General features: G+C 48.7%; 8 protein-coding genes across 8 annotated transcripts; 4 read left to right on the top strand and 4 right to left on the bottom strand.

The window, feature by feature from the left end:
• Positions 1-914: 914 nt before the first annotated feature.
• Positions 915-2,960, bottom strand: CLF1 (NineTeen Complex (NTC) component; the record flags this gene model as incomplete). Its single annotated transcript, XM_064901241.1, has 1 exon — positions 915-2,960. The coding sequence occupies one exon, from the start codon at positions 2,958-2,960 to the stop codon at positions 915-917; it is 2,046 nt and encodes a 681-aa protein (XP_064752317.1).
• Positions 2,961-3,510: 550 nt separating this feature from the next.
• On the top strand, positions 3,511-5,355 carry PRP31 (U4/U6-U5 snRNP complex subunit prp31; the record flags this gene model as incomplete). Its single annotated transcript, XM_064901240.1, has 2 exons — positions 3,511-3,801; positions 3,847-5,355. The coding sequence occupies 2 exons, from the start codon at positions 3,511-3,513 to the stop codon at positions 5,353-5,355; spliced, it is 1,800 nt and encodes a 599-aa protein (XP_064752316.1).
• A 1,074-nt stretch (positions 5,356-6,429) lies between these two features.
• LTR64_006913 (uncharacterized protein) lies at positions 6,430-7,172 on the top strand (the record flags this gene model as incomplete). Its single annotated transcript, XM_064901239.1, has 2 exons — positions 6,430-6,741; positions 6,870-7,172. The coding sequence occupies 2 exons, from the start codon at positions 6,430-6,432 to the stop codon at positions 7,170-7,172; spliced, it is 615 nt and encodes a 204-aa protein (XP_064752315.1).
• An 823-nt stretch (positions 7,173-7,995) lies between these two features.
• STB3 (DNA-binding proteins Bright/BRCAA1/RBP1 and proteins containing BRIGHT domain) lies at positions 7,996-9,069 on the bottom strand (the record flags this gene model as incomplete). The annotated part of the gene is made up of 1 exon (XM_064901238.1): positions 7,996-9,069. One exon carries the CDS (start codon positions 9,067-9,069, stop codon positions 7,996-7,998), a length of 1,074 nt encoding a protein of 357 aa, XP_064752314.1.
• A 2,986-nt stretch (positions 9,070-12,055) lies between these two features.
• On the bottom strand, positions 12,056-12,571 carry MMS2 (E2 ubiquitin-conjugating protein mms2; the record flags this gene model as incomplete). The annotated part of the gene is made up of 3 exons (XM_064901237.1): positions 12,056-12,343; positions 12,370-12,449; positions 12,499-12,571. The coding sequence occupies 3 exons, from the start codon at positions 12,569-12,571 to the stop codon at positions 12,056-12,058; spliced, it is 441 nt and encodes a 146-aa protein (XP_064752313.1).
• A 329-nt stretch (positions 12,572-12,900) lies between these two features.
• MON2 (Endocytosis and vacuole integrity protein) lies at positions 12,901-17,970 on the top strand (the record flags this gene model as incomplete). Its single annotated transcript, XM_064901236.1, has 2 exons — positions 12,901-13,104; positions 13,195-17,970. 2 exons carry the CDS (start codon positions 12,901-12,903, stop codon positions 17,968-17,970), a joined length of 4,980 nt encoding a protein of 1,659 aa, XP_064752312.1.
• A 1,289-nt stretch (positions 17,971-19,259) lies between these two features.
• vps26 (Vacuolar protein sorting-associated protein 26) lies at positions 19,260-20,252 on the bottom strand (the record flags this gene model as incomplete). The annotated part of the gene is made up of 3 exons (XM_064901235.1): positions 19,260-19,393; positions 19,587-19,673; positions 19,757-20,252. The coding sequence occupies 3 exons, from the start codon at positions 20,250-20,252 to the stop codon at positions 19,260-19,262; spliced, it is 717 nt and encodes a 238-aa protein (XP_064752311.1).
• Positions 20,253-22,067: 1,815 nt separating this feature from the next.
• On the top strand, positions 22,068-22,767 carry LTR64_006908 (uncharacterized protein; the record flags this gene model as incomplete). Its single annotated transcript, XM_064901234.1, has 2 exons — positions 22,068-22,229; positions 22,279-22,767. The coding sequence occupies 2 exons, from the start codon at positions 22,068-22,070 to the stop codon at positions 22,765-22,767; spliced, it is 651 nt and encodes a 216-aa protein (XP_064752310.1).
• Between the last annotated feature and the right edge of the window lie 2,478 nt (positions 22,768-25,245).

Raw genomic sequence — 25,245 nt, 5'->3', positions numbered from 1 at the left:
GTTGTTTTGAAGTACTGACATCGATTTCTGGTTGGGCCTGGCAGAGACGACAGTGGTCTCAATCGTGCTAGCCATGAACCTCGTCGTGAACAGCAGGCCATATGGAAGCCACACGATTGCACGCAACTGTAACTTCCTTTGAAGTCCCGCAGCCTTTGCACACCACAAAGACAAATAGCTTTTTTTATCTGCAGTATGAGCATCACCTTCACGGCTCAGCAGGCAATACAAGTATATCATCCTATCTCCTGCCGCTTCACGTCTTGATTGCTTTCGTTTTCTTCAGAGAAGTTACGATGAAGGACCCTCACATCTCTCAATCATGCTCCGTCTTAAACATGTGGCATTTCGAGGATGTATGTGGCTAGCTGTAGGAGCACACTAGCGCACATGGGCGCACTCGGGAAATAAGATCATCAGGGGCGGATTCACATTTTCCACTCCGCTTGCAGCTTTCTGACCTTAGTACGACGCTACTGCAGACACTCTGTCATCGTGCAACAACGTCCTCCAATAACATGCTGTGAGCACGAGACCAATAAAAGTGGTTTCCTTTACTAGTACGTGATTTTCTTCAGGCTGTGTCCTTCGAAAAGATGCACGATGTGCTCAGCGATCTTCCAAAAAGTAGTCACTGCATTGATGGGTTTTCAGAGCAATATGCAAAATGCTTGGTCATCATTCTGATTAGTTGACATTGGGGAATTAATTCCAATATTCATACATAGGCGCAGATCTACCGGAGAAGTTACACTACTATACCGAATGCCAGATTGTGGATGAAGTGTCCAAGTGAGATATGTATCCCGTGTCTGCGAAAGTAATGCTCCTGCAGACTGTTTTTGACTCTATAGCTGGCCTGGGCTTCACCATACGCATTTCATGCTTCGCGAAATATCAAGTTTCCAAAACTATCAATGGTCAATACCGTTCGTGCCGTTCGTCCTCTGCTCCTGCTGTAACTTCCACAAACGCGCTCTCTCCAGCAATTTCAAGTTCTTCGCTGCACCTTCGTCGTCCGCAGGGAATACGTAATCGATATACTCCTCAAAGCGATCCTCTTCAAGTCTCCTTCTCTTCTTGACCTTTCTAGGCATCTGTTTTTCAATCTTCTCCTGATCCTGGTCACTGCCATGAGCCTGTTCGAAGCTCTTCCATGCATTGAGTAGCTCAACTCTTTCTTCTTTCATCTCCTTGTCCTTGAATATCTCATGTGCACGCTTGAAGATGTTGCGGGCTCGTGTCTTTGCAGCTTCACTGACTGTGGGCTCTGCTAATTCTGTGACTGTCCCTGTGTCGTCGGGCACATTGATTTCGAATCTTGCATAATTGATCCACACTTTGACGTGGTCGGTCTTGGTCAGAAGAAGTTCATAAAGAGCTCGCGCACGATCGTATTCTCCTTCATAATCCTCAAAATCGATATAGGCTTTCCAGACCAGCTCCGGCATATCCAGGCTTGGTTGCTGTATGCCCAATTCATAGATGGCTCGTGCACGATCTAAATCGTCCAGACCGCGCTCGAGCTCAGCAAACTGTATCCACGCCTCACTGTTAGAAGCGTCCCACTCAAGTTGCTTTTGAAACAATGTTCGACATCTCTCAAACTCAAACAACTGCTTCTCAAGCTCAATGTAACCCTTGAACAGCCTTGCTTTCGGGCACATACCTATTGCTTGACCCATAGCCTTGCGTGCTGCCATTAGCTGTAGTTGACGGACTTCGAATTGTGCTTTCATCAGCCATATCTTAGCAAATGTCCACTTCTTGTGAGGTATCAATTTCAAGCATTCCTGGTAAATTTGCCTCGATCGATCTGGCTCATTGTTGCTGATCTCCTCCCATACTGCGTAGAATATCCACAAGTAAATATATCGTCGCCAGTCGCGCTTTTGCTGACTTTGTGGCACTTGTGCTATCGCTCGCTCGTACGTGTCGCGGATCTTCTCAACATCACCTCCACTTTCCTCTAGGCGTGCGAGATCAATCCAAATGTCGTAATTGTAGGGTTCCGACCTTAACTGTTCCTCATACTGCACTCTTCTTTTGGCCAAGATGACATCTTCGACACCCTCTCGACTACCAAACTGTTTTTCGAACTGAGTGTAGGATTTGTGCAAGGCCACAGCACGTGAGCGTGGCAAGCGGTCCAACGCATATTTGTAGATAGCTCGGGCTCTTTCGTATTCCTTCAGTTTCGCTTCGTATCGTGCGTACGCGATGAATAGCTTCTCGTCCATGAAATCGTCGCCAAGGGTCTCTATAGCCACACCAAAGACATCTCTGACTAGCTGACTTGTGCCATTCTCCTCTTCAAATTTGGCCCACTTGATCCAGTTTCTTGGCTCAGGATGCACAACTGTGAATCGCTCGAAGATAGCTCGTGCTCGGTCGTACTCGCTGTATCTGACTTCCATCTTGACATATGCCATCCATGCAGCCTCATCCGGCTCCCACAACATCCAGCGTTCAAAGACTTGTCGAGTACCTGGCACATTACCAAGAGTCTCCTCCATGTACACATATTTGAACCATAGCTTGTCGATCCTAGGCAATATCGTAACGGCACGATCAAGAAGATTTCTGGCATGGTTGATGTTCCTCGTTTTCATCTCAGCCTCGACATAGCGTATCCAGAGCTGAACGCTTGTGCTGTCAACGTCCAGTGCTCTTTCGAACACCGAACGTGCTCTGCGGTACTCTTTCTGCTCCAATTCCCACTGAGCATAGCGCATCCAGTTGCTCATGTTCATCCGATTCCTGCGGACATAATCCTCGAACTCCTTCCGTTTCCTGCCTTGAAATTCATGAAGTTCCTCGAGGTCGGCGAATCGCTGTGTTGGTGCCTGTAGTGATGGTTCCTGTCTGTCAACTGCTTCTCGAAGCAACTGCTCGGCTGATATTTGAATAGGCGCAGCAGCCTTGTTCTTGACTCTGGGAGGGCCATTGGAGGACGACATTCTGAGGGAGACCACTGCGTTCGTGGTGGGCAGTCTCAAGTGCTTTGTGCTGTAGTTAGTTCAGGAAAGTGTAGTGGAATACGCGAAACCAAGGGAATGTCTGCACGGACAATTTCGAGATACAGACAGGAGTGACTCGTGCCCCCAGAGCCTCATCTCAGGATGCGCTCCTGATAAAATGCTGCGCTGCCCGGATGGTCAGATACAAGAATTCTGAGAGAATGCGGAGATGCCTGGAAAAGCTCATCGGAGAAAGAGGTGCGGCATAAATACACGCCGCCAGAACTGCGATTTATATGCAGTGCAAAGCGGCCATTATGTTGGCCCACCTGTCGACCACTTTTACCGTCCTGAATCAAGTCACCTTTTTATTTCGCGAACATCATACGCGATAGTTGCGGCCTTTCACTGCCGTCGCATTCGCGTTGAGACATTCAAGTATTAAGAAATTTGGAGAAGGTGGTGGTCTTGCTGTTTGAATGTCCTTGTATTCAATTGTCGATCACTACACGTGCTACGGTGGAAAGCAATAGCAGGTCAGTACCACAATATGGCTACACTCGCGGACGAGTTGCTCAACGACTTCGAAGATAGCGGAGATGAGAACAACGATGTCGAGAACGGCTTCGGCGAGAACGAGCAAGATGGTGACAGTAGCACGGCCCAAAAAGAACCTTATGGGCTGGAAGTTGATGCCAACGAGGATGCAATGTCAGAAGACGGTGCTGCAGATGCAGATGAGATTGCGCGCATAAAAGCAGAGGCAGCCGAAGATGAAGATGAAGACTCAGAGGACGAACTTGTGCGGAAGTCGAGGGTTGAGAAGATGCAGCTTAGCGGAGTAAGTGATGTTCGCAGTGTTGCTGGGTTGATGAAGACCTTACAGCCCGTGCTAGACCAGATCTCATATTACCAAAATCTACCGCCTGAGAAACGGCTTGCCAATATAGGTTCGATTGAGGACGACCCTGAGTACAAACTACTCACCGAATCAAATTCGCTATCTACCCAGATCGACGGCGAGATTGTACTGGTACACAAGTTTATACGTGACCATTACAGTAAGAGATTCCCAGAGCTCGAAACACTGATATCGAATCCTCTCGACTACGCGAGGACAGTGGCAATCATCAAGAATGGTCCTTTGAAGAATATAAAATCGCTTGCTACCTCCCGTGAGAACATAGTTGGCACACCTTTACAGGCTATACTGGATGGACCCACGCTCATGGTCGTGTCGGTAGAAGGCACTCAGACCAAAGGACAAGAAATGAGCGAGCCAGAACTACAGACTGTCCTTCGCGCTTGTCGATTAATGCTCGACCTCGACAAGGCGAAAACAACTCTTACAGACTACGTACAATCGAGGATGAACAATTTCGCTCCCAACCTAACTGCGCTTATTGGTTCTCTGACGGCTGCGCAGCTTCTCAACTTTGCTGGTGGACTCAAAGGGCTGGCAAAAACGCCAGATCGAAACATCCCAGCTATGGGCTCGAAAAAGCAGCGGCAAACGGGTCTTGCTACCAATGTAGGACTACGTAAGCAAGGATTTCTGTACTATAGTCCTCTGATGCAGGACATCGCAAGTGATCTGAAAGTTCAAGCCATGCGAATCATTGGTGCTAAGATTGTGTTAGCTGCACGAGTCGACAGCGTACACCAGTCTCGAGATGGCTCGATGGGTGAGAAACTGTATGACGACTGTGAGAGAAGACTGGACAAGCTCAGAGAGCCACCTCCGAACCGAGGCACCAAAGCTTTACCAGTACCAGATGATAAGCCAAGCAGGAAGCGAGGTGGTCGAAGAGCTCGGAAAGCTAAGGAAGCCACAGCCATGACAGATCTGCGAAAACAGCAAAACAGAATGGCTTTTGGGAGGGAAGAGAAAGAGGTTGGATTTGGCGAAGACTCAGTGGGTCTCGGCATGATCGGACAAGGGAACGATGGCCGGATTCGTGCTGCTGGTATCGACAAGAGGACTGCTGCGAGGCTCAGCAAAAAGAATCCAGGCTGGGGAGGGTCAGGTCTACAGTCCAGTTTGAATACTGGCATGGCATCTTCGCTGAAAGGATTCGGATCTGGAGTGGGCGCAGGAAATGCCACTACGTTACGAGCACAAGGACTACGTACTTCTGGTGTCAATGCGGCCTCGGGTACCGCATCCTCACTCACTTTTGGGGCTGCTCAAGGTATTGAGCTGGTTGATCCGAAAGTGCAAGCAGAACTGAAACGAAAGCGAGAGGCAGAAAATGCTGGGTATTTCTCCGGCGGCACGTTTTCGCAGATCAACACTGGAGGCAAGACAGATGCTGCTGGGTTTAAGGTGCCGACTTTGCCACCAGTCAAGAAGGTCAATACTGGCATGGGACCACCATCAGTGCCTAAGGGTTGACGCAGTCTTCCTATGTCACTGAAGGACAAGACTTTACATGACTGGTTGATGATACTCAAATATCTGGTGTTGTTCATGGATTGAGGCACATGAGAGTGACTTGACTCTGTGTGCATTGTTCGAAAGTCGTTTGTTCATAGGGTTGTGGCTTCTCATCCCAACGGAAGCAAGTTTGCATAGGCTGGCCTTAGCAAAGGACACAAAGGTTCGCCCTACCCGAACATGGCTGATCCCCAACGCATACGTCCTATCGATGAGGCTGAGATCCATGGGTGGTCATGGGGTACTTGCAGCACCAAAGTGGAGAAACACCCTATCGTCACTGCCACTCTTCAGCAGCAGTCACGCGAAGAGTACGACATAACGTATCGCGCTTGCCAACAAAGCCATACACTCCTCAAGAGAGATTATGGATAGAAGCTTACCACGGATAGCAAAATTGTCCGAGCTCAAAATTGCAAGCATATCGAAAGAAAGAACGGTCCGTGTTTCAAGAGTGGTGAAACAGGCGGGATCCGCAACGCTGATTGGCTCAGCGACCATCCTCTGCTTGGCGCTACGTATAGCTCAAATTCACGAACACCAGTCTTTGTTCTCCCTTGTTACCACTATCCACGTATGGTCAACTGCTGGTCTCAAATCATGGTCATTCAAACGCAAAAGCTTGTCCGAAGCTTGTCCCCTCCGAGCCGGGATGCTGAAGGTCACTCATCTAGCCTCTCGACAGTCGCTCGATGCCATGCTCATGAATAAGGTACAAGAACAAACGACTTCCCGTTATGATTACTCCTGCTGTACCACGCATTCTTTATTCTTTGTCACCCTCACGCGTCATTGCGACATTGTTTGTTTGGTCTTTGACAGGTCAGGTCATCTATTTCCGAAAGTCTGGGACTTTTGATCACTCTCTTTCTCTCCTACCAACCACAGCTCTTACCTTTAGATAAATCTTAAACAAGGCAGCGCCTTTCGGAAGACACCTACAATTCAATAACTTTGCCTTTACACAGCTTTCAATCAGGAACATACTACTCACACTCTACCTGTTCTTACAAGCAACTCAATCCGACCACAATGAAGACCTCCACCTTCATCACCGCCAGCCTCATGCTCGCCGCCACATCAGCCATCCCCGCCGTAGCCGACGCCAACTCCGTTTCAATCGTCCAGAAGATTGCACCAAAATCCAATGCCTGCGCGGGTGTAGAATTCCCAGACGAATGCGCTACATCTGACCAAGCCACAAGTGCTCTCATCCAATCCTTCATTGAATACAACATCGTGACGCCAGGCGAGCAATCCGCCCTCATCTCGCTCATGGCCTTTGAAACCGGCGACTTCAAATATGTCCGAAACCACTACCCTGCCCCTGGCAGACCTGGTCAAGTGAGTACTCTTTCTTTCTTTCTTTCTTTCTCAAACGTGTAATAGCTTCTCACACAAAGGACCGTCTACGACTTCACATAACCGATAACAGTATGGGAGTTTCTGAGCTAACATTTTTCTTTTTCTAGGGATGTCGAAACATGATGATGCCTGAATTCGTCGCCGAGTACGCCAAGGCAAAGTATCCTTCGATCACGACCACTGATCCTGGTGCCTTACTGAATGAAGTGATCAAGCAGGGCGGAGAGTGGGGCGCTGCATCGTGGTTCTACACGACCAAGTGCTCGGACGCCGTTAAGCAGGGGTTGAAGAGTGGTTCAAAGGCTGGATTTTCGGCTTTCATTACAGAGTGTGTTGGAACCACTGCGACGGATGAGCGACTTAATAACTGGTCGGTTGCCGCGAAGGCTGTCGGCCTTGCGGGTGTCTAAGGGTTGAGCGAGCTACGTAGAGGATTATGATGGCGCATCAATAAATGCTTTGCTTTGTTTGTGGTCGCTGTGCTAGACTATGTAGCTATTTCTCAAACGCGTCACTGAAATATCCTCTTGGTGCTTAGCAGTGCTATAACAACCTTCCGATCGATTTCAATATCGAGCAAGACCAAAACAGAAACCAGGTTATTATGCTGTTCCACAATATACTCGTGATATCCACCGTCCACATCTCCTCAAGCAATGTGTCTCCCTCTCCGTACGATAACTTAATATGACGGAGCGACCAGTAACTTTCAGTAAAGAAGACCGGTATATGATGTTTGGGAAGACTGCCTCTTATGCTTGATAGTTGGTTCTGAGATTCTCCACTAACGCTTTGTTGTTGAAGGAACGTGTCAGACATTGGTTGTGTCTGCTTGTGTTGTGTTACTAAAATGTTGTATAGAAAAGTGGTGTCGAAAGGAGCGACAATGAAGTAAAGATGTGTTGAGCCTGTCAACATATAGAAGTGTGGTAAGGACAGTCACCAGAGATGCCTGCTACTGGTCCAAATGCTGTCAAGGAAGGTATATCCAATAAAACACATCGAGAAGGAGGTGGCTCCAATTGGTAGCAAAACCGAGCCAGCCAAGTCATGCCGGCTTCAAGGTCGTAAAAATCGTCATAGGAGTCATAAGGTGAGAGGTCCCAAGTGTTTGAAAGCCGGTGGTTGTATCTCTTAGATACGAAGGAATGTGCCCCCCAAATTCCGTTCTCCCCCTTTTACCCAGCTAGGCTGCTAGCTGTCTTTCGTCCTGAACGCCGATCATTGTTATTATTACATAGATCCCAAGCTAAGAAGAGCCTCAACTGCGGCTCGTTCCTGGGAATCGTTGATAGCATGAAAGCTATTAGAGGTTTTGTTGGTTGGCCGAGCCTTGACAGGTACCGACTGAGCCATATTGTACGACCGTTGTGGTCGCGAGGGATAAATAGGTTGGTAAATTCGACCGCCACCGGATGGGATACGAGCATTTGGCAATGAGCCCGGAGGCAAAGACCTTGCCCGGAGAGCTTCTGCACCAATGCTTTCCCAGTCTTCTTCGTCGGTAATGTCATCGTCATCGAACACATCGAGCATTGGATCAGCAGGAGGAGCTTCAGAAGATGCATATCCGCCTTCATCTTCATCGAGGGACATCTTGTCAGCTTCGTTCTCCAGCATATCGTGATCTTCGTCTGAGCCAGAATACCGACCGGACGCGCTCGCTCCAGAGAGCTCGCCGCGACCAGTAAGGCCATGCATACCACTCCGGGATGAGGTATAGCTTGCAGGCGGGGTACCGTCGCGGGTTGGCTGACCACGGCGACGAGCATCCCATCTGCCCCATCCGACCTTCTCGAAGATGACCTCAGTCTCTTCACCAGTCACGTCGATACCGGCGCCACGTCCTTCCAGAGCAGCGACGACCAAACGTCGTGCTTTGGCAGAAGTGATTCGGGCAAACCCAGGCACAGTACTATTGAGATAGCTCATGATGTGCCGGATAGCCAAAGGGCCATTAGCAAGCAGAATCTCAGGAAGATGATGCTTGGACAACATGGCCGGAGTAATAGCTCCTGCGCTGTCCAAGTCACCCAGACTGTCAAGCGCTTCTGCAGTCAAGGCGCTTCCTGGCACATCGTGAAGGTCAACGTCCGACTCTTGCGCATATCGAGCGTCCTGGCGCTGCGGCAGGAGGTTCGGAGACATGGAGTTGGGGGGTGTAGGCAACATCATAGAACGAGGGACAGAATTCCCAGTCGATACACCAGTGAAGGTGTCCCGACCCTGCTTTGGAATCTCAATTGCGGATTTCTTCTTCAGTGCTGAGCCGATGGCTGATGCGCGTTGATGATTGTTGATAGCCATTGTTTGACGTGGTTTGTCAGAAGGGTTATCAACTGTGGCAAGATGGACATGTCAGTGTGGGTCAACGACAAGCAAACAGGCGACCAACAGGAAGCCTTACTCTAAAGCAACGACGATGTTGCTGTAGAGAGAATGCAACGACTTGAATTGGCTTACCTGAACGTATCGTAGCGATATCGGCTTGAATGAGTCAGTGGTCGCAAATGTTGAGCTTGCCTAAGCAGCGCGTTCGTAATGAGTCGAAGTTGTGGTAGTTGAAAAGAGGACGACCTAGATAGGCGGTACCTCTTGCGTATATCTCCCTCTTGATAGTGGGAAGATGGAGGAAGGAGGGAGACATGGCAGGACGGAGTGTGAGATTGAGGTGCGCCAGAAGGTGTTGGCACTGGCAGCAGCCACGGGGCCATTGAGCCCAGATAATGAAAGCGGGGCCACGAATACAGTGATTGGCCCATTGAGCGCACGCCTATCAATTGTTGGTTGCAAAGGGAAGGCTCGGGACTGCTGCTCAATCGTGCGTGTTCATGCACGTCACATTACGCTTGACTATCTTTCCCCATCTGCCTGGAACCTCCGTCCTTCTTCGTGTCTATGACAACCTTGATATGCTTACTCAAGTATTACCTATCTGTTCCGATAGCATTAATTCTAGCTCGTCCTTGTTGCCAGTGCCTATCTCTATCGCACTTCTAGCAAATCTAGTCCGACTAGCTCAGAACATTCCCAGCGCTGCTCCACGCTAATTGCCAATTTCCAAGCTACTCTTCCCCAAGACGATCACTCCACATTCGAGAAGCCTGTTCTTTTGAGCATCCTTTTCGTCGGCCTCTGAAGACTTACCTTCACCCACGTGTCGCAACAAGGACTCTGCCGTGGTAATTCTGTAGAGGAAGCTTTCCGAAGGCCGCACACAAATGCTCGTGAAATTATCGCATGCTCATGGGCTCGGTTTCGTGAACACTCCTTCAGAACCTCGTGTCAAATCGTTTGTGTGCGTGCATTCAAACCAGTTCGCCAATATTCGCCGATCTGTTATGCTTCTTGCGCAACATTGCACGATCTATGCTGTTGACACATGATTTGAAGCCATCCATCCCACATTCATTTTGTATTGAGTAATTGTCCGGGCATGTTGCCGAAATGTGTAGAAAGTCACCGACAGGACTCGAATTCGTGGAACCATGTAACAAATGCAAAAGCGTTGAAGAACATATTACAATATACCACAAATTATTCACTATCAATTGAGACCACCCAGGAAAATGACCGCGAACCCCAAAACACCAGCAGTGAAAGCCAATCCAGCCCGTATGTAGTTTTGAATCTTCCACGTCTGTAACCGATCCACGACTTCCGTCTTTGTGACGCCTTGGATATCACTCCCTCCCATGTTGCTGATCTCAAGCAATCTTTTGATGTTGGACATCATCAACCCGGTATAGGCCAAACTTCCGAGGGCGGCAGCTGTAGCAATACTTGTTACCAGTTGGCCGCGCTGAGAGGCTATCATGTAAGCTGCAACCCCATTGAATGCTGTTGAGCTCAGTACCAGTGGGACCATCAAGCCTGCACCAGAATGGTAGAGATCCGAAAAGACTCGAGTGCTCTGGTTGATGGGTAGTGGCAAGATGGAATTTATTGCCAGATATGATGAGCCGAAGTAGATGCCCGAGCTGAGAAAAGCTGTCCCAATGCCTAGAGCTTGTGCTGTTGATCTGACCGATAGGCGATCCATTGTGTCGCAAGAATTATGTAGAGTATTGGTGAACTTTCTCGCGTTTTGGTGAGGCACAGATGCTAGAGCTGAACGTTGTGGTCCCAAGAATCGCTTCGGCTTCGCGACCTCGAGGCAGTCTTATCGATGAGCGTGTTCACAGCTTCCCCAAGAACACTCTATTTGTATTCGCGTATGTGCTTTACAGTGTAAGCACTTTGTCAGTATCGATTCCCACGAACGCGACAACGATCTCTGTAGACTCATGATATATGTTACAGGTCAGCTCAGCTTCGGAGCCGACATTACGGTTAGCTTCAAGTTGGTCAGCCTCAACAGCACGGGTGGATTCAGGTTGTTCCGGCCATGAGTGGCCTTCCAATCATGTTGAACCACTTTCCCATGTCCCTCTTCCTTGCGTACGAGAACCGTGATATTCCAGTAACAACAGGATAAGCCACTCGTGCTTTGCATAGCACTACTGGCTTCCTTCCAGCCTATCTTTCACGTCTATCACGATGAGTGCGTACCATTATCAACAGGCAGGATCAACATGCGCTGCTACGTCAATATGTTGATGGTGAATGCTACGACAGCAACCCCTGACAAGCTAACGAGTATGACATCATCTTTTCTTCTCAAAGGAAGTGGCTGTTGAAGCCCATCGAGGTCATGAAGCACAGGTCCAATTGAATTCAGGCGACGGATGCACAGTGCGGAACATTGCAGCAGAACTGTACTCCTATCCCGCGAAAGGCAATGGTCCAGTGAGACGGGTGATGCGCAGCTCATGTAGTGGAATCAGAGGCATAGTTACTGGCGATAGTGAAGACCGAAGTGATGGAGGATATATGACACTATCGAATAATAAGTGTGACAGGTAGGGCTCGCAAAGCAGGAGCAGTCGCTCGGAGCTAGCGACCACTTTGGTGCCTTTCGATGGTATAACGATGAGCCTGCAGACAGTGTGGTGAATCGCCAGTCTTCACGTTACAGTCGCAACCACGCCTTGCACACAGCAATAGCAGCAAATAACCGTCCTTCGGTCTCGTCCTGGGGCACGAGAGATGATCCATTGGCGTTGACAACTGGCAACCGTTGATGGAGGGACACGGATTTTCTTATTGCAAATGCACATATTGGCTAAGTAGGCACGGAAAGGCCCGAGTTGAAGGATACCCGTCGTTTTCACTACCCTGACGCCCATCCATGCAGCATCACATCATAACTCATTCGTCGTTCTTGTTTGATATCAATCTCTTGGGAGCTAACCTAGAACATTGAGCCCTCTGGAGGTTGCGGTAACTTCTTATGCTGAGGCAGAGCCATATATCTCCTTAATTCGATCAGCACTGTTTCCATGGTATAGTCTCTTCTCCAGTTCGCAAGGCATGGCAGTTTCGATGGGTCAATCTTGCCTGTCCTGGGATCGACACATGGCAGATTGACCTTGGAAAGGAATTGCAGGGTGGGTGGCTTGTCAGGATAGTTATCGTCGCAGTAGATCTTGACGCTGTAAATTCTGTTCTCATGTACACTCTGCCACACATCAGTGACAGCCTGAAATACTTTTATGCCCAGCATACATGAGGAGGACCAAGAATAGTGCCGTTCCAGTTTGACATCATTAAGTCATCACCGTCGGCCAAGCCATACGAGCATGCTTCTAAGAAAGAGTCAGATAGTGTGGCACTTGCACATCGCGTGCAACTTACCTGCACCCAAGCCTTTCTCTCCTTTCTCTAACTCCTCTAGCAACCTGAAGTTGCGCGGTACCTTTGCTGACATCTTGATAATATTGACTCACCTGCGCTCCTCTCTACGATCTAGGAAGGATGTATTGCAGTCGCTGTTGCCAGCAAGCCGATCGACAAACAAGGCAAACAGTCGCAACGACAGCGTGGGCGATGGGCGACTGGTAAGGGTCTTTGTCGTGGGCTGTTGCTGCCTGAACACCTGGTCTCAGATGTGGCAGGGATAGAGTTCGGCAGTAGTGATTGGTTGTTCCTTCCTACTACCCTTCAGATCTGTCCTCATTCTAGAGGTGTATCGTGTATGAACCTGGATGCATCGTCCTAGCGCGCTCTCTTCATGCAGGACGACATGTCAAGATCACCATGACCGCAGCTTTTCTGCAGTCAGAGTTGGCGAACCTCATATCAGATTCCAAGCGCAAGCATGTCGAAGTCAAAGCAGCTTCGGAAAAGTCCTTGACCGAGCTCAAGTCAATCTCAGTTACATCAGAGACTCAATTAGCAGGTGACCTAGTTCGGAAGCCTTATTTTATCGAGCCCTTCATTCTTGCGTTGCAATCCTCCAATGTAAAACTTGCGAGCACAGGGGCTGCTTGCCTGCAGAGGCTTGTTGCCTCTACAGCTATACCTCGAACACGCTTATCGGACATACTTCAGGCGTTCGAAATTGCACTTCCTCTTGCACTCGAGGTCCAGTTGAAGGTCTTGCAGACACTCCCTTCTCTACTACAGCTCTATGCGGCTGATTTACACGGTGAAGCTCTAGCAAGGACACTGAATGTCAGTGCTGATTTGTCTGGCAGCAAGCTTCCCGTAATCAGCAGCACGGCGGGCGCTACGTTTCAGCAATTGGTTACCACTGTGTTCGAACGTACGACTACAGCTGCGAGTTCAAAGACTCATCTGTCAGAAAATGGCTCGGAAGCTGCTCATGGTTCGGATGATGCTCTCAAGATCTTCCTCGACATTTGTGCCTTACTCGCAGAGCAGAAGCCATGTTTCGTGAAATTAGGCAATCTAGCACCTCCTGCTGTCCTGGAGACAATTGAAACTCTCTTATCTGAATATGGCGCTTGGGTATTGCAAGATGCCAACATTTTGAAGGCATGCTCTGAATGGTTGGTTCCTGGTATATGTACGTTGATTGAAAACAGCACGAACTATGGTGTTGTGGTACGAGCATTTCGTATTGCCCTTATTTTCGCGACTCAGCACGTACAGAAATTACCACAGGCTGTAGGTGAACTTTTGAAAGTCATTCACAGGACCACTGATCGTGCGGCAAATAGCAGATGGAAGCGAGTTCTGTCACTAGAATTTTTCAAAAACTTTTGTGAGGACTTCGACGCCCTGCGGACGACATTTGCATTATTCGACCTTGACAGCGATCAGCCGAGTATCGTTTCTGATCTTATGGCCTCTTTGGTTCGTACCGCTTCCGAGGATCCATCATTGATTGGACTTGGTCGGTTTTCAACCACCCCATCGACTAGTTTACACGGACGTGATGCCTCCACAGACATTGGTGCACTTACTCCCAGCATTTCTACACCCGGAAAACCTGCGACGGGCATCAGCACGGAGTGGAGCAGCGTCACTACCGCTTGTCTCGATATGGTTGACCGTGCCAACCCTCCAGATGTGCCTGGAACTTACCTCTATACTCTCGTTCTTGGATGTGTTGCGGCCTTTTCAGATGGATTATCGAAGTTCATTATGCCACTCAGCCTGCCCAACAGGAAAAGCAGTAAGCGCGAGGAGCCGGAAGGAGAAGAATCAGACGACAGCAACATCTTGAGACGTGCATCTATGCCAAACAATGCTGCATCTCAGAAATATCAACAACTAATCAATCCCTTGGACAGGAAAGACTCGAGTAAAAGCGATAGTGTTGAACTCTGTGCAAAAATGATTGAAGTTTGCTGGCCTGCCATTCTTGCCATTTGCTCAACCTTCTTGAACGCTAAGCTCGATTCATATTACTACCACATCTTGGTTCGCTCTGTGCAGAAGCTGAGTCAGGTTTCCGGCGTCTTGCAACTGGACGTGTCTCGCGATGCTCTTTTGACTACCCTGGCTAAGGCTTCTCTTCCAGTGAACGTTTCTAGCCTTATGAATGCATATTATGGGACAAGGCCAGCTCTGCAATCCGATCTCGATGCTCACTCCGAGGAAGATGATCCGCCAGTTAGGTCGCCTATCGCAAGTACTTCCCAGAACGCTCTCGGTCCATCGATCCAGAGCGTCAATGTTCGCAACTTGCTATGTATGAGAGCGTTACTCAACTTGGGTATTGCTCTAGGACCTACGCTGAGCCTAGCTGCTTGGACTGTCATCTTACAAGCGCTTGAACAGATAGAAGCTCTCGTAGCTAGTGGACCGGGTGCAAGGACGAGTCAAGCTTACCCGAACAAGATCGATGATCCGGAAACATCAGCCTCTACCAACCTAGTAACCGAAACTACCGCTGTTGATACAGCCAAACGCAGAATGGTTGAAGGCACAAGAACTTATTCAAACCGAGCTTTCAGCACTTTCTGTCAAGCTCTTTGGCAGATGATAGAAGATGTCATGCCTTCTGGTCAAAGAGCACCTGTGTCGGAAGAAACTTCAAATGACGAGAGGAGTGCTATGAATGGACTGCCACGACCCAAAATGCTGACACATAGATCACTGCGAAGCATATCTAGCGCACATACGAAATCTGCTGCTCTGGAAGTAGACGTTCGTTTTGTTCTTGGAATGATCGAGCGACTGGCTTCAACAAACTCGCAAAGATTCAGAAACAGTACCGCTGCCTCGACGACCTGGAATCTGGTCGTTGATAACTTGCTCTTGCTTCATAATTCTTCATTGTTGCCTGAGCTCCGGCTACAATGCGTGCATACCATCAATACGATCGTCGTTGAAACATGTACTTTAGCTACTAACGACGACGACGAAGTGGAAGCCTCAGCACAATCGTTCGTGGTCGTACAGTATGGAATACCTGCTTTACACAAGCAAATCCGAAATTGTCAAAGAGATCTAGCAAAAGACTCCAACAAAGCCGATATTGCATTGAAAACAGCACAATCAGTGTTAGAGGCTTTATACAATGTTGTGGGTAGTTGTGGTGAAAGCCTTGGCAACGGATGGTCCGAAGTCTTCAACATACTCGATACTGTTCTTAGTGGTAGTCAAGAACTCAGCAGCAATATCGAAGTACCGCTTTATTCTGCTGCATTCAAGGTGGTACTATTGGTTGTCTCCGATTTTCTTGCCAGTCTCAATACATCGTCATTGGCTGCCTTGCTCAAACTGTTTGATCGTTTTGCAGGTCAGCAGGCGGATCTGAACATGTCACTGACGACTAGCGCACTTTACTGGAATGTAGCCACACTCATCATCGATGGGACCGATGTCCTGGAGCCATTCAATTTCGATGCGGGTGCATCAGATCGTCTCGGCTCGTCTTCGACCCTATGGCGAGGCCTGCTCCTGGGCTTGCAGAATCAGAGTAAGGATTCTCGCACAGATATTCGGAATGCAGCGCTGCGCATGCTCACCAAGATCATCGAAGCATCTGTAACTTGCATGTCATCAATGGGTCTTAATTCATGTCTGGGTGAAGTCATGCTTCCTCTGCTTGAGTTCTATAGTACTGAATCCGGTACCACATGGCATGAGTCTGCTCAGCAAGAATTGCGAGATATCGTGCGTATCTTCCAGGCATATCACGAGCTCATCTTGGACGAGAAGGAACCTTTCGTAAAAACTTGGCTAAAGCTCTCAAGCTCTCTGGAACAGCTATGTAACCTCGAGGACTTGAAGATAACCACCGCTGTTTTCGACTGTCTCTCCCAAGTAATATTCTCATTGTGCAAGTCAAGTAAAGCCTCCACGTTCGACGAAGATGAAAGGGTACTGGTGTCGACTTGGACTCTATGGCAGAAGTCGCACCCAGCCTCGTTGAAATCTGTCGAGCCTAATGAAACAGCTCTTGCCTCGTATGAGACCCTGCTGTTACGAATTTTGGATTGGAAGTTTGAGGCAGTGGTGAGCTCCGCAGAGATCGGAAACGAGCTTCTCAAATCTGTACGGACGTCGGTGTTTGCAGCTCGTCACGGTCAGTACACATTAGATGTCAGAAAGATGTCTAGTGAGCAAGAACAGAGCCTCGAGGTCATTAGAAAGGTGAAGTCAATTTTCCATGGCCAAGAAGTTGTGTTTGCACAATTTATTGTCGAGCTCGTCAGTGATGTCGTTGAGAGAACAATCCCAGGCAAGCTGAAGAACGACTCCTCTTCAGCTAGTGGTCGAAAGCCGACTGGAATAGCCTTTGCCACGGCATGCGTCAACGAACTGCTAACAATACTGCAGGCAAGCACACAAGGACAAAAAGTATGGTTCCGGTTACCTCTTGAACAGACCCTCGAGCTCAGTGCCGAGCTCGCAAACACAAAATATTCACGGATTTCGCTGAACGACAACGATCCTTTGTGGCGGAAAGGCTGCTCTCTTGGCGTGGAATGCATGTCGACCGTGAGAAGAGATATCGAAAGCCCCTCGTTCTCAGTAGCCGATGCAGCACACATCGAAGCACTAGGTCCTGCTATAAACACATTAGCAACAGCAACTTTGGAGGCTACCAACCTAGATACTCTGCCATCCGAGCGGAGACCTTCAGTCGAACACATCCAACAAGATGAGCAATTTGACATCTCGAAACTGTGGACAATGCACACATCGACTGTTTCTGTTCATACTCACTCTGAAACCCCAGTAGCTTGTCAAAAACAATACGTTTTGCTCTTCTTCCACCATTCTCTGGTAGCGAAACCTTGGTACAACGACCTTGCTCCAGCTTTTGAGGAAAGTCCATTAGCAAACATTACTAAAATCAGACGAGGTTCCATTCGCAGCCCGGCACTACCTCTGCGCCGCGAAATTTGTTACGAAGCACTAAAATGCCTGTTCGACTTCGTGGACAAGCGCCGTATGACGGAAGACTGCACAGCCAAACAAAAGAACACGCTGGAAATCGCCAAAATTGCAGCACCATATGTTCTCCTTCGTGTTGCCCACACTCTCAAGACTTTCATCGCAGACCAACCACTTCGAAATCTTGAACATCCCCATCCCGCACTTCAGAAGGAACTCCATCTCGTACTCCGTGGATATGTCGACCTGTCAGTATTTGATGAGGCATTTGTTCAGTCTGCTCGCGATCTGGGTTGCAATGACGAGTTTGGCAATGTGATTTGTAAGGATGGGAAATCCCACTTGAGATTACTTTTCCCATTAGTGACTAATTTTGAACAAGTATGGCGATCGATGCCGCGACTAAAGAAAGGTCTGGCATGGCAGGATCACGCGCACGGCCAAGGAGTTGAAGAGTGCATAATGGCTTGGAGAGGGAGAGTCAGTGAGGGTTGGGGACCGCAGTTCTGAGAGGTGGTTGAGCGCGTAATCTAGTGAGACATTGTGCGATGTTTGCGCGTCTGTGAGAGACAGGTATGACGGACTTGGGCGCTTGCCAACCTCACTTAGATATTTTAGATATTGAAGTACAAAGAGATATTTGAGATGGAAGACCAAAGATGAAACTCCATCTAGATGTTCGTTCACCAGCAATAGCTAGCTTTGTTACAAGTGGCTGCTTCCCCATGTACACAATGTGTACCAACAACGGTAAGTTATAGCCGGCCCGATTGTGAGTTCCACATTGCGAAATAAAATATTAGTTGGAACGCTTGAAGTTTCGTCACCTGCCATCACCTTCACCACACACCGTGTTTTCGATACTGTTTGTACCAGTATGCACGACGAGTTTATACGCTTCGTTCCTCAGCGATGTACTGACGCGTGTCAGAACCGTCATGGTAGTTTTTGGGCGTCATTGTGAATGATCACATGCTGTGAGCGCTATTTTCGCATGCAAGACATGTTCACAGTGGTAAGACAGCTTCGCTGCCAGAAACTAGGGCTATTGCCTACCTCGGAGAGTGCAAATGATGTTGCCCTTTCGCGATGGAGGAGGAAGACCAGATCCGAAAATGGTTCAAGACCTTGAAGACTTTGACGGATCTCAGATTTTGACTAGTATGATTCACTACGCAACGAGCTTAACGGCACGTCGAGCTCAGACGTTGGTGTCAGGCCTTTCTGCAAAGTCAAGTATCAGCCGTGATATTTACTGGATTCGGGATCTAAACGAAGACTCTACGGTAGCAATTTCAGTGACCGTGGAGATCATATGCCATCCCCAAATAAATACGTCTTTAGAAATACAGCGCCCCAACGCATCGCGGTCTCGTTATCAGTGGGATTTGTTGATTTCGGTGTAGCTGACATATGTCCTGTGGCATGAGCCCTTTTGTGTACCATCAACATGTTGCGACACTGCGCGCAATACATATAGCCCGTCGATGCTGGAAGATGTACAGCCCTGTGATGGTGTGTCGCATATGCAGTAACCTTGGGGCGATGCTGGTTGGCTCGTATGACGTAGATGGCCTGGGTTGCTCTTCTATTTTCTCTAGTCGTCGATTTGGCCAAATAATCGACCTACCATCTTCTCTAGACATGTTGGCAAACCTTCTGGTATTCTTTCAGTTTGTGGCATGTGACAGTCACAACAGGTAAAGCACACCTTTGACAGGCACAAGAATATGGGTCGAGACTGCGAGCGAGGATGTGCTAGCGGTGAGATTCTGCCATTTTCGGACCAGCCTGCTTAATCAGGCAGGCACCGGCGGGTTCAGGTCGGGAAGCTTTCCACCTATAGACGGCTCGTCAATCTGCAGATGTTGTGCATTCTCAGGTGCTTGTCTGAAGAGGACAATCTCCGATTGTTTGAAATACCGACGGGCATCTATCGTGAACCAATTAGCACAAGTAACATAGAACTAGAGCCTAGACGTGACCATCGAAGCCTGATATTCCTGCCGGCGGGCATTTCGAGGTGTTTTACGTGGGGGTAGTGCTTGGCATGAATCGATTGCCGAGCCGATCGGAGCTGGACAGGTACCGGGTCATAGACAAGGCTGCGGAGGCGGAGAACATACCTTCATCAATGAGAACCAAGCTCAGGTAGTATCGAGTTGAGTACTTCTTGTTGACTTCCCTAAAGGTCGGAGTGAGGTCGAAGCCACCTAGGAAGAGACGTATGGGTATTGTTTCACCTGCGCAAGAGGAGTCAATATTATGCAGGTGTGAGATATAGGTCGAACCATACCTCTCGAGGGCGAACCGTCCATGATCTCAAATCTGACCAGAGTCTCGCTTTCATTGTACTGGTTGGGAGCAACGCCTGTTGTTTCTCTCCGGATGATAGATAGCTCCATATGCTTGATCTTTAACCTCACTAGGAGGAAGTATATGCGGCCGACAATGACATCTTTGAGATGGTATTTGCTTTTCGAGTACTCGAACTCGATATGTAAACAATCTTCAATACCAACGTCCATTTTGATCGAGCTGTTGGTTTCCGGAGGGATTCGGTAGGTATAGACCCATATATCCTTTTCTCTGATAACATCTTGCATACGCCGTGATACTGTGACGCGTACAAAGTATCTCAGCCTGACGTTGATGCCGTTGTATGATTCGTATTGCTTCTCAACATTCTTGAAGTTGAAGGGGAATGTCTGGGGATGCTGCAGTTCGCCAGGTGCTGCGAGCTCTTGGCCCAGAGAGAGGAACTCGTAGTGGTTGCCTCGATCGAAGAACATCTCTGAAAATAGCATTAGACCAGATCCGCAGCTTCGCAATTGTGCAACCCACCAATTAGCCCGACGAACTGCACCTTAATGCCAGTGTGCTCCAAGCGTCTGCCATCCTTTGGTCTCACAGTAACTGCGCCTTTTATAGATTCTCCATCGAGGTATAACGGCGCTTTTTCTTTGCGATTCTTGTCAAGCTTGACATCAATAGTAGATCGTTCGTCGGTGTCCTCTAAAACTATATCGATATCGACTGGAGTGGAGAAGAAGAACGAGGTCATCTTCTATATCACAATGACTTAGAGTGTTGGGGAATGTTGCATGCAGAGTTGTCGTTTGTAACTTCCGACCGGATCGTGTAACCTGAAGATGCTTCCCTATGTTCTGCTTCAAACGCGCCTGCACCTCCTCGTCGCAGCTGCTCTCACAATGTACACATGTGATCGAAGTCTACGGCGCGATTAGCTGCAAGGCTTGGCACAGCCTCGTCGTTCCTTACGATCAATTCAGAAACGCGGTTCCGTCTAAGAAAACACCAGTGCTACAATATTTCTCCTAGTCTAGACGAGAAACAGGCTCGTCAACTCCGCTGCAGGCCGAGCCTCCTCTTACCAGATGAGATGTCGATACAAAGAGTTGATCACCGAATGGTCAGCCTAGATACCACGTCCTCGAGATTGTACGGTAGCTAGAAGTGTTTGGTAGTGGTGACAGTGTCTCCTCTCTCTTCGCAACCACGCAATTCTCGTTTCTTGATCGTACAAGCTAGCAAAGGTCTGTATAGCAGTAAAGAGTTTACCTCCCAATTCACACCAATTTGGTTTCCCAAGACGCACAACCACTAGTCCTATGCAGCTCGCTCTCTGGCTCCAGTACCACCATACAATGACCGACCCCGGACAATTTACTAGTCAGATAGCATCTGCACACGCAGTCGTGTATGCGCCATGGCCCCATGGAATTGCAAGGAAAGCTGGATTGACACTGCATCTTGAGGTCGGCAGCCTTGTCGGCAATTGAAAGACCCGGCAGACCACATCCCCGCAGCGGAGTCAATTCCCATGTGTTCACAAGTCTTCGACGTGGAGAGGCAGACAAGAATACAGTATGTTTGTGTCGTCGCACGTTTGCAGCACAGCGAGGGAGAATGGCTTTCACGAGCGCGGATCTTCCTACTGGTTCCAGCTTGAAAGAACCCTATACTGTTGCACCTGTGCCCGACCTCAGTGTGGCCCAGTTTCGGCAATCAAGGACTGTTCTCCGGTGCCTTACTCATTGCGCACACTAAAAGGATTACAACACATGTACGCAACGAAGCAGGAGTTTACTCCGAACCCGACCCGTCATTTTTCGGCTGTCTGCTTTCACCCTTCGGAACTTTCTCCACGCAATTACCTGTATTGTACTTGGAAATTCATGAGCACCACAGCCAACACAATCCGACATACACGCGGTTCAGGACGTTTCCACCGGGTGGCAGCCGCTGCATTGAAGCCTCGACTTTGCTAGGAGCAGGTAGGTCTATATGTCACCGCCTTTGCCATCGTTTTCTCTTAAGACATGCTCCCCTGTGCGCAAATCCTGTGGTTTGACCTATATTGTTCAACTGATCGTTTTTCGTTCTGAACAATTGGCCGCCACGCTCTTGTACTCGAACAAAAACTTTCGCGTTCTCCAATCTTCTGTTCTATAACGTCGTGTGCTTTACTTTGTCTCCACGTCATTGTCCCGTTTTTGACCGCAATGTTATCAACAGAACATATACCACGACCCCATCTTCTCTTTCGGCCAATCTCACCTCTCAGAAAGACAAAGCCATTACGGATGGACCAATTCAAGCCAAGCCCAGACGTACAGTCTCACGCTACAGTGCCTCAGGAGTTCCAACACATCTTCTTGGTTACTGGCCCGGCAGGATGTGGTAAGACGACAGTGGCCCAACATCTTGCTAGTCAAATGAATGTGCCTTACATTGAGGGCGACGACGTGAGTAATGTCCGGATCATAGCATTCTTAGCACTAATCCATGCGGCAGTTCCATCCACCAGCTAATAAAGAAAAAATGAGCAACGGCATTCCTCTGAACGACAATGACCGCTGGGACTGGTTGATAACGCTGAAGGACGAAGCCGTCAAAAATCTCGAGACTTCAGACGCCTGCATCGTTACGTGCAGCGCATTGAAGAAGAAGTATCGGGATGTCATTCGTGTTGCTAACTATGAGCATCCAAGTGTCCAGATTCATTTCGTCTTCCTCAAAGTTGATGAGGAAGTACTGCAGAAAAGGGTGGCTTCACGCATCGGCCACTATATGAAGGCGGATATGGTTCACAGTCAGATGGTGGCACTCGAAGAACCGGATCTGGAATTAGAGACAGACGTAATCAGAATAGATGTGCGCCAAGACAAAGAACAGGTGCAACGAGAAGCTTGGGAGAGAGTTGAGGCTAAGATGAAGGAATACGAGGAACTATTGAAAGCTAGGAAACAGCAGAATGGACATGCTACTCCTGCGTATTCGTGAGACAAGGCTCACGCCAGCAATGAATTCCAGAGACGCAAGATTCAGGATCACCCTCCCCGAACGGCTAGGAGCATACTCTACATTATCGACCATACACCAAATCATACGGCGGATTTGAGAACTTTCTAGCCTACACTGACCTAGAAGCTCAACTGTACATAAGATACGCATGCTCTGGTGCTTTATACAGTCCGACAACGGTTATGAAGTGCCAAGCCCTCTCTATACGACGAGTCGATAGACAAGGCTCAGGGAACTCACTCAACCGAGAGACTGCTAATTTTTAATCGCCAAGCAATTTTGATATCGCAGACACTTCGGGCATAACAACACCACAACTTGCTAGTCGTGAACATGGGGGCTCACAAGAAAGAAAGATGTCGTTGCTTTTGCTCAGCCACATACTCAAGTTTAACAACGAAAGGGAACGCCTTTTAGTAAATAGCATTCAGGTGGCCGAAGAAGCAGTCGACCACGAGCGTGCGCGCGAGGCATAACGAAGCGTCCACAGCACATGTCGTGCCTGGCTTGGCCAAACATCGCAGCGCTGTTTGGAAGAGCTTCACCACATATTGGTGGAGCTGATGGGAGGATTGAGTCGTATTGGGCGAGCAATGACTAGAATTGCCTGACGAACGTCACACCACGAAGGTATCAAACAACAACAGAACGCTTCTGTATGAATTTGGCTAGGCGCATCACCATACAGTGCTGATTATGGACCGCGATTAGTACCAGAAACTAAGAGCTTCTTTGCAGAGCAAACTTGTGATTTAATAACATTTTCTATAAGAATTAGATGGGTACTCCGCGCCTCAGTGAGGCTCCATCCTGTGTTGCCGTAGTAACGCTACTAAAACTTGCTTCATCTTTAGCCGAGCCTACGACCAAGGTTTGTGACACGACTTTCCACGATTTATGAGAGACGTTGACTGCGAGCACTTTGGCGTATCTTTCAACATGCTAATATGTTGACTCTGCTGCGCCTATAGAAAAGTCCAATTATAGCTGTAATAGCACAATTAACCGCAAAGTGTGGTCGCGAACACAGCACTCACCTTCATGGTTCACATCCAGCAACTGCTGGCTCTCCCAGCTGCATTGCTTGGACTGATACTCAGCCACGAAAGCATGGTCATAGGCCAGGAACTAAAATGGCCATACAATTTACCGTCTCATATGAAGGTGAGTTCTGTCGCATCTTAAGAGGTGCCAACCGGGTGAACCAGTGACGCTGGTCCATTTCATGCTGATACCCGCTTGCTAAGTCTCGCAGTACTACCCTGAAGACGAGAGACGCGTAAGAAGAGAGCTAGACATTCAAAAGAAGTTACAGCAGCAAACACCGACTGGCATGAAAAAGATGAATGGCGATCCTGGAGAAAAGTTCTTCTTTGGTGATTGGCACCTTGCGCCAGACGTAAATGAGTTGGGCAGCTATGGCAATATGTCGGCGGCGATCGACTTTGTTGCGCCATTACAGCGACACGGCCGATCAACGACTGCAAGAACAATACCTAGAGCCTTGGGAGGAAATTTGTTTGATAAGAGAGATTATCAATGTCCTGCAGATTCATATGCTTGTGCCTCGATTGAGAGGCCGAACAGCTGTTGTGCCAATGGTTCTACATGTCAACTTGTGCAGGACGTTGGACTAGGTGATGTCGGATGTTGTATGAGCAGTGAAGTTTGTGGAGGCTCCGTTTCGAATTGTCCAGGAGAAGGGTATACTAGCTGTCCGCAGAACCCAGGAGGCGGCTGCTGCCTACCAGGATACACATGCGATGGCATTGGGTGCATACAGGTGATGACTACGATAGTTGTGGTCGTGCCTACACCTTCGAGGAGCACGTCATTGACACCCTCCACCACCACGACTGCAACTGTTACTGTGCCTCCTCTTCCTCCACCACCAAGTACAAGCAGTATAGCACCAACAATTTCAACATCGACTTTAACATCGACTGCGACGGTACCACCGCCTAGTACTTCGACACCACTTAATACGCTCGTCTGTTCTGCAGGATTCCGGTCCTGTCCAGCTTCACTTGGTGGAGGCTGTTGTCCTACAAGTCGTGCATGTGGACGAGATGTTTGTCCGGAGCTCAGCAGCACGAACAGCTTCACAGCGCCGGGTAGACCTACTTCAAATTCGGCTCCTGCCACGACTTCCGCCACGGCTTCCGTTCCTACAACCTCATCCTCGAGCTTCTCTAGTATACCTGGTCTTTGCCCGACAGGCTTCTATGCATGCAGTGCTTACTATCAGGGTGGCTGCTGTCAAACTGGCCGAAATTGCGACACAACATCTTGTCCAGCAGGAGCGAGTATCACTGTCGTGGATGAAAGCAGTATTACGGTCATCGCATCGACTGGTAGCGGCGTCAGCAGCGTACAGACGTTACTAACGGGGTCTTGTGCAAGTGGCTGGACAACGTGTCCAGCAGATGTGGGAGGAGGATGCTGTGCTTCAGGATA

This window comes from Lithohypha guttulata (assembly GCF_036872675.1).
Source record: "Lithohypha guttulata strain CCFEE 5908 chromosome Unknown scaffold_5, whole genome shotgun sequence".
Lineage (NCBI taxonomy): Eukaryota > Fungi > Ascomycota > Eurotiomycetes > Chaetothyriales > Trichomeriaceae > Lithohypha > Lithohypha guttulata.
This window is presented reverse-complemented; position numbering and strand designations above follow the sequence as displayed.